Consider the following 12,666-nt stretch of genomic DNA (forward strand, 5'->3'; position numbering starts at 1 on the left):
GATTACTTCGAAGAGGACTAGAGTTTCATGTGTGTACTATCAATAAAAGTGCCCATACAAAAAAATGTCTGGAAAGTTATTGAAAGCACCAAGCACAAGCATTGCTTACTTGTAAAAGTTGACTTCATTGCAAAAAATGCTGCAACAGACTTCGTAATTATATATTGTATTTCTTTTTGTTTCATTTCACTTCAAAATACTCAGAAACCCAGGGTCCATTTCATAGGGTCTAACACTTGGTCTCTACATGAGATACACAGATATTCGAATATTCCAGTAAAGTTCTCTTTTAACTCTCAAACACTAAGTACAGAAGTTGGAACATAATTTTACTCTCCTCAACTGATTGTTTAAATAAACCCTGTGTATCGCTTTATTGCAGTTCAATATTTATAATTAATAATTATATACGGCATAATCATGTTTGACACACTGGTTTCTGTCCGATCACCAAAGTTAAGCAACAATGAGCTTGGCCAGTATCAGATGGGTGACCATTTGGGACTTTCAGGTGCTCCATGTGCTCTCCGCTTATCTCGGCATTGTTTCCATTTGTCCTGGATCTCTTCTTGCCACTGGACTCAAGCAGTGCCGATCCAGGAGGTGTGGCTGGTGATTGCGCAACACTTGTCACACAATTACATATGCAGCTGCACATACATTGGGTATCCTTTGTCTTTCGAGACTTAACGGAGGCATCGGGAATATTTTTTTTTTTCAAATTGCTATGAAACGCAGAGAAGTAAAATTTCGTACACTAGAAGTGCATAACAAGGTGCCTTATTTCCCTGATTTTTGTGGAATTTAAGCAAATATTTTGAAAAGTATGCTAATTTTTCTATTTTCTTGTAATTTTAAGTGTGTATCACTTTATTGTAGGTTTTGCAAAATGTCTAGAAAAAGTTGATTAACAGCTCGTGAAAAAGAACGTGTTGTTGCAGGCCTTGCAGAAGGTTTATCTCTCGTAGATCTAGCCAAGGGGCATGGAAGGGATCGAAGAACATTTGTCTTCATTCGATGAAAATCCAAACATCAAACCAAGGAAAGATAAAACCACAAGAAAGTTAGTTTCTGCTTGTGATGTTAGAAAAATTTGCCGTCGACTTATCAAGCAGCCGGGCAGCAAGTGTTGCTATATTTGACAAGGCTGGAATACCTTCCTTGTCCAGAAAGACACGTTGCAATGTCTTAAGCAAAAACGTTTGGCTTAGGCTCAGAAATACATGAAAACCAGCTTGAAAAATGTTCTTTTCACTAATGAAGCCAAAGCAACTCTTGATGGATCAAATGGGTGGGCCTAAGTTTGGAGTTCTCTTGGATTCCCTACCCCTCATCAATTCTGTCGTCACAGGGAGGTGGAGGTGTCATTTTTTGGGCTGGAATAATCTGCGATGAATTAATTTGACCATTTCGAATGCCAGGTGTCAAACTGAAAAGCCAGTCTTATATTTTATTTTAAAATGAGCATTTGTTACCATGGCTTGATAAACTTCCACTGGCGCGTCAGCGTTAATTGATTTTTATGCACAAGGCGTCATTTCACTCAGACAAGGTTATGACATCCTACCTCAAGTCATTAGGCATTAGTGGAGAAAATTTGATGACATGGCCACCTTGTTCTCCAGATATAAACCCAATTGAGCAACTCTGGTCAATAGTAAAGATGAAAGTTTATAAAGGCGGTCTTTAATTTTCGTCGAAGGATGAACTTTGGAGGAAGATTTTGGAAGTTTCCTATAGCATCACATCATCTCCAATCTGCCGATTAACATCATCAGTTGAAAAGAAGCTATTCAAAGTGATCTTGAAGCATGGGAGTTATGTTGATAAATAAATATTTCCTTAAACAAAATAATGTGAAATTCATTCTTGTTTTTGATTAATATTGTTACTGGATATGTTCTTTATTTCATGTAAATAGAAATATGTTATATTTTTTTTTGTGGTCAAGGACAAAGGCAGCCGTGCTTTCCATGCCTTTTAGACCCCCCCCCCTACCCAGTTCGAGAAGTTGACTGAATTTTATTTTCCCTAATTTAAAACACCAGTAGGGCAATCAGAGATACGAAGGCCGTCATTTGCCCTGTCATAAGTAATATTTGTTTGCTAATGCGCAAATTATATACTGTTTTTGAATCGATTTTGCCTGGCATTTCACAATAAAACCTCAATGTTTAACCACCTATTGTCAAAGGTTGAATTCATTTCATTTCGTTTAAAATATTTTTTTTTTTTTTTTTTTTGTATGAAAACAAAGCATAACTTTTCATATCATTTCATTTGTTTCGTACATCCATAAGCATTTAATTACAACCAGAAGGTTTCGTACATGTATAAGCATTTACTTACAACCAGAAGGTTTCGTACATGTATAAGCATTTAATTACAACCAGAAGGTTTCGTACATGTATAAGCATTTAATTATAGCCAGGATGTTTTGTACATATATAAGCATTTAATTACAACAAGAAGGTTTCAAACATATATAAGCATTTAATTACAACCAGAAGGTTTTGTACATATATAAGCATTTAATTACAACCAGAAGGTTTTGTACATCTATAAACATTACTCATATTTTTTCTCACTTAACTGTTACTATCTCTATTCTTACTATTACTCTTGTATTCTGCTGTAAATAAATTTACTTTTATTTCAATTATATAGCGGTATACCATGTGTGTTCATTACATGACATTTGCTTTTCATCTACCTGACAACAGAGGACAGGATCACCAATTACATTAGCAGGCAATCCTGTCCCCTTTGGATTTCTGTTTTATTAATTTTTTTATTTTTCTCTAGCTAGGAATGGGGTATCCTACACAATATCATACATTCATCTGCTATCTCATATTTTCTTTGCCATCACATGCTGCACAGTCCACCTCCACACTGTAATAAACATTGTTTGGATTGAGTGTCCATGTTATTTGAACCATGGCATATTTTAACAAGCGAGTATATATAGTTCGTAAGCACAAAAACATGCTAAAAAAATTATACATTTTATGCACGATTCATATATAACAATACTTTTTTTAATTTTTTTTTTAATATTTTGTTCTAGCTAGGAATTAGGTATCCAATTCAACTTTGGGGGATCTTAGGAGGATTGTGCAGCAGGTGATGGCAAAGAAAATGTGTCACACATGTCCAATTCAAATTCGATCAACTTTGATCGCAAATTTACAAAAATATGGTTTATCCCCAGTGTGAGTCCTGATATGCTAATTTAAATGTCCGACATTTCTACTGAGAGATTTTTTAAGGATTCTAACCATCCTTTTAAGTGCAATTGTTAGTATTTCTCTTGCACATGGTGCAACATGTTTGTTTTTTAATTTTCTTATCATTTTTTTTAAGGTGGGGATGAAGCATCCTACTGAATATTAGACACCCACTTGCTGTCATCTCATACATTTCAACAAAGAGATCTTTTAAAACATCATTTTAAAAGGAACTGTTTAGATCTCTCTTGCACTTGGTTCACCAGGTTCTTTGATCATGAGCAACCGTTATAATCCTTTCCTGATCATAGTGAAGCGATCCTCTTTTTAGCCAATCTATAGAGCCTTCCTTATCTACATAGTCCATATTGTCATTGCTGAGACCACTTTACAACAATACTTATATACTCCATTCTTTTCACCGTTTTCATTTTCTTATTGTGTTTTTCCTGGGGATGGGGCATTCTACCGGATGACAAACATTCTTCCATCAGTTACTCCAACCGAGAGATCTTTTAAAGATTCTAACCACCCTTTTAAGTGCTATTGTCTGTATTTCCTTTGCACTTGGTTCACCAGGTATATTCGCCAGATAGTTTTGGAAATTCTTTTTCATTAGCCTTGTTGCTCCTATAATGACTCGCATGATTGATACCTTCTAAAGATTACAGTTTATTTTCATGTTGTAAATAAGTCTTTGATATTTTATTTTCTCCCTCTCTGCTCTGTTAAGGCCAGCATCATTAGGAACACTTACTTCAACTAGGGTTGCCCCCATGTCAGGCTTAATAGCCCCATTTTCTAGGTATGTAGCTGTAGGAATCCCATAGTCATAGTGGATGGTATATGACTTATTTCTAACTGTTGTTTCTGGTAAACATGTTCCCAAGATTTGCTATTATATTGGATATTCAGGTTTTTACAGATTTTCCAGTGGAGATATTTACACACACTGTTGTGTCGGATTGTATAATAGCCGTTCCCCAACAAGACTTTACAACTGGATGGCTTTCATCTATTTGCTAACATATGTACTTTCAAGTTTTGGGATGGAGGTTGTTCTACTGGCTTGTGATTCTTGATATAATCACTAGGTTTGGGTCACGGAAGCTCATCAGCTATTACACAGTGTTCACAGTAGTAGCTAGACGTAGCCAGCCCCCAACAATCTTAATTTTATTTACAACAATGTTTGCACGTTCTCTCACCTATGAGCTAACATATGGACTTTCAAGTGGATTTTATCAGAAAATGTTTTATTGCATATCTCACAAGAATTCGGATCTTTTCCAGTGTGTTTTTTCATGTGCCGTGTCAAGATAAATCTCCGCGAAAAAGACATGCCGCAAACACCACAACAATACGGTTTCTCTCCGGTATGTGTGCGCACATGCTGCTTCAGATTACTGTCATCGGTAAAACTTTGATCACAAAATTCGCAAGAATATGGCTTTTCTCCAGTGTGAGTCCTGATATGCCGATTTAAATGGAGTTTATACGAAAACGATTGATTGCATATTTCACACGAATACGGCTTTTCGCGCGTGTGAACTTTCATGTGACTTCGCATGTTGGACTTAATTGAAAACGACGTGCCACAAACATCGCAAAAAAATGGTTTCTCTCCAGTGTGCGTTCGGATATGTTGTTCTAAATCACGTTTCGTCCAAAAAGAAGCACTACAGACTTCGCAAGGGTACGGTTTTATGGCCACACGTGGTTCTCTGTGTTTTTCCAGATCACTTTTAGTTGGGAAAGATAGATCACATATCTTACATGAATATCGCTCCTCTGGTTGAACAGGTTGTTTTAAATGAGCTTCACCAGAAAATGGCTTCTTTTCATCATCCATATGATCAATAAAATTCAACGTGTTATTTACAGAAGACATATTCCTCTGTAAAATGGCTTGCTCTGTAATGTAAAAAGAATTCAATATTTTAGATGTTTTGTTTGATTAATTAAGCAAATTTTTACTATTAATTAATATGTTAGTGTGTTGAAAAAAAGATCTCTTCAATCTCTTTTTATATGATCTCTGGAAGTGAATTGTGCTCACGAAAACAAACATGGCAACCAATGAAAACAATGCAGAATACCTTGGATAATATCATTGCCTTTATTTTAATAAATGAAAGATCCTGTATATAAGAAGGCTGTGTATGTTCTTGTCGAGTGGTTCCAATATGGGGTATCAATTTACTAGCACTGCATTAGAAACTGAGCACTCCTGTTACAAATAATTAATTTTTTATTTTATTTATTTTGATATGGTAAAGTATCCACTCGACAATAATTCATTGAAAAAAATTTGAAAAAAGACAAAAAGGAAATATACAAGGAGGGGGTATGCATTGTACAGGTCCACACTAGTGTTTTGTGTTAACAGCCTTTTAAAAATATTATGAAATAATAATTGATTAATATCTAACGGTGAGACCTTTCCTAGGTAAATCTTAAACAAAAAAAAAAAAAAAAAAACCACACATTATTTGAAGTGTTGCTACACATTTTAAAAATGTTTGGAACTTATGACCCCCCCCATTCCCTCTTCTCCCTGCGACCAAACTTGAAAATATGCTAATGATTACAGGTATCCTTTACATGCATGAACATACGCTTCTGAATATCAAGATGACGACCAGCAATAATATAAATTACATTTCTTAATATCCGGAAAACTACTTATTTGCAGTAAATTTAAATGCGATATTAGTTTTCAGCATACCTGAAAACCTACAATAGTCGTCATTTTAAAAGAAAATGTTATGATAGGAACCAGGTAAAAAATTTACCTATTTTTATTATAAAACTTAAAGTAAAGATTTTTTTTGTCCAGCAAACAGGACCAGTGTTGCCAATTTAGTGGCTTTCCCACTAGATCTGGAGATTTCGTTTGCAAATTAGTGGGTAAAATTTTGATCTAGCGGCTAGTGGGTTTTTTCTAAAAAATCTGGAAATATGTGACACCCACACATCTGCAATTTTAGATTAAAATATATAGAAAAGCACCTGAAAATACTTTAAAACAAACTGAACTCATTCAGGCAGGTAGAATACTAGCATTTATTGCTTTTGGTAATCATTATTTATTGATTATTTATTTTTGTTTTTTGTTTTCACCATTTCTTAAGTTAACCATCCTTGAAACTCGCTATAAAATCAATGTTTCCGAGTACATTTAGGGGGGAAGGTCGAGATTCTATGTATTTAAATACAATCTAAGCACTCTCCTTAATTTATAAGTCACTTTGTAAAAGTTTCAAAAAGCTAACGATGCAAAATTCTAAAAAAAAAAGAATAACAGCAAAATTAATAAATAAATAATAGCAAATATAGTAGAATTTAATTATCTACCGACCTGTACAGTTTTAATGTGCTAAAACTCAGTTCTTTTTTTATTTAAAAATATGTCGTTCAAAGTGGTTTTAACACACTGAATAAAAAATAAACAAATGGCCATTTATCACTTAATGGGTGGGTAGCCTTAATTCCTAAAAGGTTGTAACGAATTACTTCTTTTACTACTAACCCTAAGTTTGAGTTGCACTCACAAATTTAGAGTTAGTAGTAGCCATAGATTTTTTAAACAATTTTTCAAGAATAAAGTCCCCAACAGTTAAACGACAAGCAACCAATTATTTGTTGTAAAGACAACTAAAAGAAATAAAATTAAAAAAAAAAACAAAGTTTCAGTATGTATTAACAATACTTAAATTTTAATGCATTTGGTATAAGTTATTTGATTTTAGTTATTGTTAACAATTTTTCGACTGTTAACTATTCTACACTTTAACAAATGACTTGTTCCTACTTACTTGCCTAAACAAAGCCAACATTCATGGTTTTACTTTTTTTACTAATGTTTTCAATGTTTATTATTACATTTAATTTTCAGTGTGAACTACTTTTTCTAAGATGCAGCATATGTTAACACCATAGCAAAGTTTATTGCATTTACTTTTTAGCAAACATTAAAAACAGAAAAAGTTTTCCATGTGTGAAAAAAAATGTATTTAATTGCCTTTCTCAGATGGAAAAGTTGGACATGACGTTGGTTTTCAATGTAGTGAAACCCCTGCCAACCCCCAAAAAAGGCAATCGGGATTAGGGCAACATTTTTTATCCTCATTCCTAAATGATTTCTCCTTCATTGACCAAGAACAGAAAAATAAAATATAGTATCAGAACAGACACTATACTTTGACATCAATTTTATGTAGAAAAGTAAAAAAAAAAAAACAAATAAACCGAAAATAAAATAGTACTGTAAAATTGGCAAATATTTAAATCATATATTTCTTTTTGTTCGTTTTTAGAATATTCAGAGCAGACAAAAATATCTTCGATTGTGAATGGTGGTGAGCACGAAAAGTGCTGCCCAATTTAATATAAAGTAATATCCCTTTTAGGGGAATTAGGGAAACAACACTGATTGTAGATACACCAGTAAGTGGTTTCTATTGGCTTTTTTTTTTACAAAGGAATCACCACTTATCAAGGCCCAGAGGCTACTCGAGGATATGGGTTAAAGAGTGTAGAGTGGGCAAAAGAACAATATAGTAATCGTTCAAAGTGTAAATTTAGTAACTTGGATTACTTAAGGGGAACGGCTTATCAAGAACTTGTTTACATTGGACTTGAAGACGGCCATATTGGCTTGGTAAGCAGGTAGTTGATAAGGGATTTGAGAAAGCACATTGTCAGAGTAATCATGCAACCTCACAGGGTAAAGCACACTTATTTACCATGTTAGATACAAGCCTTACATTGGCAGAACATGTAATGAACATTTGTATTGCTCTGTTGTGTTATTTGTTTTTTGTTTTCTTTTTAATTTGAAGATTGTAATACTGGGTATGGGCCAGCCAAACAAGCTGCCAACATTGCCCTGCTTTTTATTGAAACCAACCGAGACTCTTTTTAGTATCCTCATTGTTCCCTTAAGTGCAATTGTCTGAATCTCTTTTGCACTTGGTTCACCAGGAATATTAGTTAGGTAGGACTTCAGGTTCTTCTTCATAAGCCCCTGTGGCACCTATAATAACTAGTATGATTGATATCTCCCTAAGATTCCAGTTTCTTTTCATATCATACATGAGACCTTGATATTTGGTCTGTTTCTCCCTTTCAGCTCTGTTCAGACCTCCATCATTAGGGACACTCACTTCAACCAAGGTTGCAACTCTCTCTGACTTATTTCATATAACTATGTCAGGTTTCACAGCAGCATTTTCAAGGTAGGTAGCTGTAGGTATTACATGGTCGTAATGTATGGTATATAAGTCATTTTCAACGGTTCTTTCAGGTTGATGTTCCTAGGATTGCATTTCTCAATGTGTTAATATATGTCTATATTTGTACTAGAGTTTCATCTAGTTAGTTATAATATGTAATTTATGCTTGTGAAGTATTTTCTCTTTCAGATTAATTAATTTAACTATGCGACCGCAATACATCCAACATCCTTATTGCTAAGGCTTTTTAACGGTTTTTTGACTCAAGACTGTTAAACATTTTTCTGCTATGGGAGATGAATGTTTTACTTTCTAAGGTATTTCATGTGGTTTTATGACATTGTGAGTCAGTCTTAGGGTTAGACAAATATTAAAGATTAGTTATCTGCTCCAAAAAGTTAGAATGTTCTAGAAATGAGATATCATTTTAATACAAATTTATATGGAAAAATGATCCCCTACTTTACATTCTAAAATATTTTTTCCCTAATATTCATACATGATCGCCTAAAATGCAGAATCTCATTTTTTTTTTTTTTTTTGAGGAGGAGGAGATAGCTAGGGGTCCTCATCTGCTTTTAAATATAATTTATTTTTTAAATCGACAAATGTTTCTCGTTTCCATTCATATAAATTCTCAAAGATTTTTACCATTTATACATTTATGCCATTTCCCCTTCAGAATGGTTCTAAAATCTATCAGTTAATTCATGTGTAAATTTTATGCCTACGTTTTTCGGATTAAAAAAAAAAAATTTTATTTTGCAAATATTAATTTATCTGATATTTGCAGAGAATTTATTTGACAAATTTTAATTCTTAGATTCGCCATTATTGTGACATTTGATTTTTAATATGTTTCAATTTAACTTTTATTATAAACTAGCTGTATCCTGGCACACGTTGCTGTGGCTGGATTTGGTGTAATTGAAGAATCCCTATCACCGCGGTTGTAGCACTCCGAAATCTACCCAAAAAATATTTCATTATATATGAATGTGAGACGGACAAGCAAAGAAACAGAAGGAAAGAATCCTTGTAAATTTTTTTTTTTTTAGGTGTAAAAAAAAAATCCTGTTCCCTGCATGGAAAACGAAAAGAGAGAAGAAATAAATCAATGCAATGGAAAGACAAAAAAAGAAAGAAAATAAATAAAAAAAATAAAAATAAATGATGTTAAAATTGCTGGAAAAAGAGGAAACATGGAAAGAGAGAATAAGTAAATTAGATAAATGAAAAGATCCGGAAAACAAAAACCGGGAAAGGGTACATGAAAACTCCAAATAAAAAAGAAACACAATTAAAAATTTTTTAAAAAATGCTGTAATAGTTACCGAACAACAGAAAATAAAATGGAAGTGAAGCATTATGTTTTTTATAATGAACGAAAATGTAAAGATTTTTTGTGTAGGTTTTGTTTTTAACCAACGTAAAGGTAAGCGTGGTGCATGGCACCTAAATTGCAGTCCAGGTTTTATGAAAACCTAACCCGGTGTTCGTCCGTAATTGTCTCCTGTGAACAGTCACAGACGGTGTAAATGGGTAGCGGTGGAAGTATGAATTTATTAGAGAGAGAAGACTTTACTACTTCCATTGGTCGTAACCGGTTTTGGCAGTGAACTCTCACCAGATAAAATATAGGAAGCTTCAATCAGCGAGGTAGTGGATAGGTAATATACCTATAACACACCGCAGATATCGTAATGCAGTTTGTGCACAGTTCATCTGCGTAAAATGTTTAGATTATCAATCCTATTAAGGTCAAACTCGTAGGGGAAAAATGAGTTCATTTTATTTATATAGAAGAAGAGATAATGTTTGATTTTATGATTTGTTTGTTGCAAAACAAAATATAACCTCTCCAAAAGCAGATAAAACTAACGGATAAAATTTGAAAGCTGTTTAAGTAGCTAACCGCTTCAATATAATTTCAAAACTATATAGTGAGAAAACATGGAATATTTTGTATATTCATAATATTTTTATGTGGGGCAGGAAGTTAAATTATTTTTTCTGGAGATTACTTTTACCTGATCAAGCGGCTTTTTTAAATCTCAGTTGGTAACACTGACCTGGACCGCAGAAAGACTATCAACTCAAGGGTGCTGATCTCGGAGAAAGGCTCATTGAAAAAAATCAGAAACGAAATGAAAAACTAAAGGAAAAGAACAGGTGCTTATTCAGATTGGCACTTTTGATTGGTTGTTTCGTTGTTTTTGTTTTACGGCATATCAACCCTTTTCAGGTTATTTAATGCCGAATCCAGTGATTTTGAAGAAAATTTTTTTTAATAGAATATATTTGTTTTTTTTTTCAAGTCAGTTTCTATTTAACTCATAGTTGGGACCCTAACAGGTACTACCACTCTGACTCAGAGTGAACCTGGGAGCAATGGTAATTAAAGGGTGGCTCCACACTCCCCAAAGCCCGCAAGCTGGGGCCTCACCATCGGATATAGTTTAAGGTCATATCCAGGACCAGCACTTTTGACGGCAATTAAAAGTAAAGAAAATATTTGTATAATATACATACCAGTCATGAACAATGGTGAAATATTCCAATATTTTGATCAAGTATTTTTTTTCAAGAAAAATCAAATTTTACAATCAAGAGAGTCGCAGGGTTTTGTCAGCCATGATAAAATCCGATGAAATAAAAAATGAGGGGGTGACAACTCAAATCGAAGTGTTGAGGTGAAAAAAAATCAGCCTTATGTTCAATGCAGTTTAGTAGTAAAATCGATAAAAATTGTAAAGTTTGATTTTCCTAGTTTTAAATAAAGCTATTTGATCGATTTATATGATTTTTGGAAGATGACATGGTATTTTTTTAGTTTACCGAACCCTTGGCATTTACCTTTAATTTGTCGACTTTTAAAGATTTTCGGGTACGTTGAGAACGAATATCACATTCATTTTTTGCGCAAACAGGTAGTTATCCATATTTGAAGACATTCAGTATGCAACGTAGTCACTATTGTTTCCACTGGCGGCCATTTTGTTTTCGATTTTCCAATTAAGGGAAAAAAAACGCCAAAAAAGAGCCAAACGGAGCCAGAAGGGCCAAAATATGGTCCCCAATACATTTTTCGGCTACTTTGCAGCTTCAAACACCACCCCCACCCCTCAGGATATTTTCCCGCTTCTCGAAATCGAAACAGACAATTTTTAACTTTCTTCATTACATTCATTTTTGCACTTTCTTAATTACATTTTTTTTTCAATTAATTTCATCTATTTTTTTTTCAATTAATTTCATCTATTTTCCGGAAACATGAGTCGCACGGATTGTGACAGTTGCCAAAATATGTATTTTCATACTATTGGGGAGTTTCTTCGACAGGAAGAAAAAAGTAGAAATTTTCTGAGACTCCATGGGGTCTTACCTACAAGTGTCATCTGCCTCAATTGTAAACAAACGTGCTTTTATAGGGAGGAAGAATGCAGGTGGTGATGCAGAACTTACTCTGTGGAGCCGAAAAGAAAAAAAAGAAAATACTGCTCCTTCAGTGTTAGTGACGCGAAAGGAACATTCCTGGAGCAAACCAGGATGGAATGCTGGAAGATAATACTATTTATTAACCATTTTCTTAGCTAACTGTTGGATCACAAAACAGTGATGAAGAATTTACAAATTTCTAGCCGTTCTGTGGTTGACTGGCGGTCGTTCTGTAGTGAGGTGTGTGAATATTGGGTGCAGCACCAAAACGCGATAGGCGGCGAAGGCATCGAGGTGGAAATTGACGAAACGTTAATTGTTTGCAGAAAATATAACAGAGGAAGAAAACTGAGCCAAATTTGGCTTTTTGGAGGGATAGAGAGAGTTTTGAAATGTAGTTTCGTACTCGCTCTGACAGGACCAGACGAACGGAGAAATGAAGAAACTTTAGTCCCGTTAGTTACAAAATTTGTTTTATTTACAGTGATTGTTGGAAAGCTTACCATAATCTCGGCCAACTTTACACACATAGAATGGTAAACCATTCCAAAACATTTGTGGACCATCAAGACCCTACAATACATACACAAAATATTGAACGTCTGGCGAGATATTACAGAGTGGATCAAGAGGCCTGGCATTCGGGCAGAGTACATGCAACAATACCTGTCACGATATCTGTTCATTCGAAGTGAAACAGACAAATCTTTTCTTCTACACAAATTTTTAATTGAAGCGGCCAAGCTTTATGGAGATAAGTC

At 34.1% G+C, this 12,666-nt stretch overlaps 1 protein-coding gene across 5 annotated transcripts in view; it reads right to left on the minus strand.

The window, feature by feature from the left end:
* Positions 1-2,473: 2,473 nt before the first annotated feature.
* LOC145269733 (uncharacterized) overlaps positions 2,474-12,666 on the minus strand; it is an 88,571-nt gene continuing 78,378 nt past the window's right edge. For 4 of the 5 annotated variants that reach the window (XR_013865216.1, XR_013865218.1, XR_013865217.1 and 1 more), the window contains one exon: positions 2,474-5,144. Coding sequence is in view for 1 of the 5 variants with exons in the window: in XM_080125456.1 (XP_079981582.1) it covers positions 4,435-5,144 (710 nt within the window). In the remaining 4 variants the exon portion in view is untranslated. Of the gene's footprint in view, positions 5,145-10,497; positions 10,594-12,666 lie in introns of those variants that run through there. The other variant, XR_013865219.1, reaches the window with a different exon arrangement.

Source organism: Euprymna scolopes, chromosome 45, assembly GCF_053919585.1.
Source record: "Euprymna scolopes isolate OS-2025 chromosome 45, ASM5391958v1, whole genome shotgun sequence".
In the NCBI taxonomy this organism is placed as follows: domain Eukaryota; kingdom Metazoa; phylum Mollusca; class Cephalopoda; order Sepiida; family Sepiolidae; genus Euprymna; species Euprymna scolopes.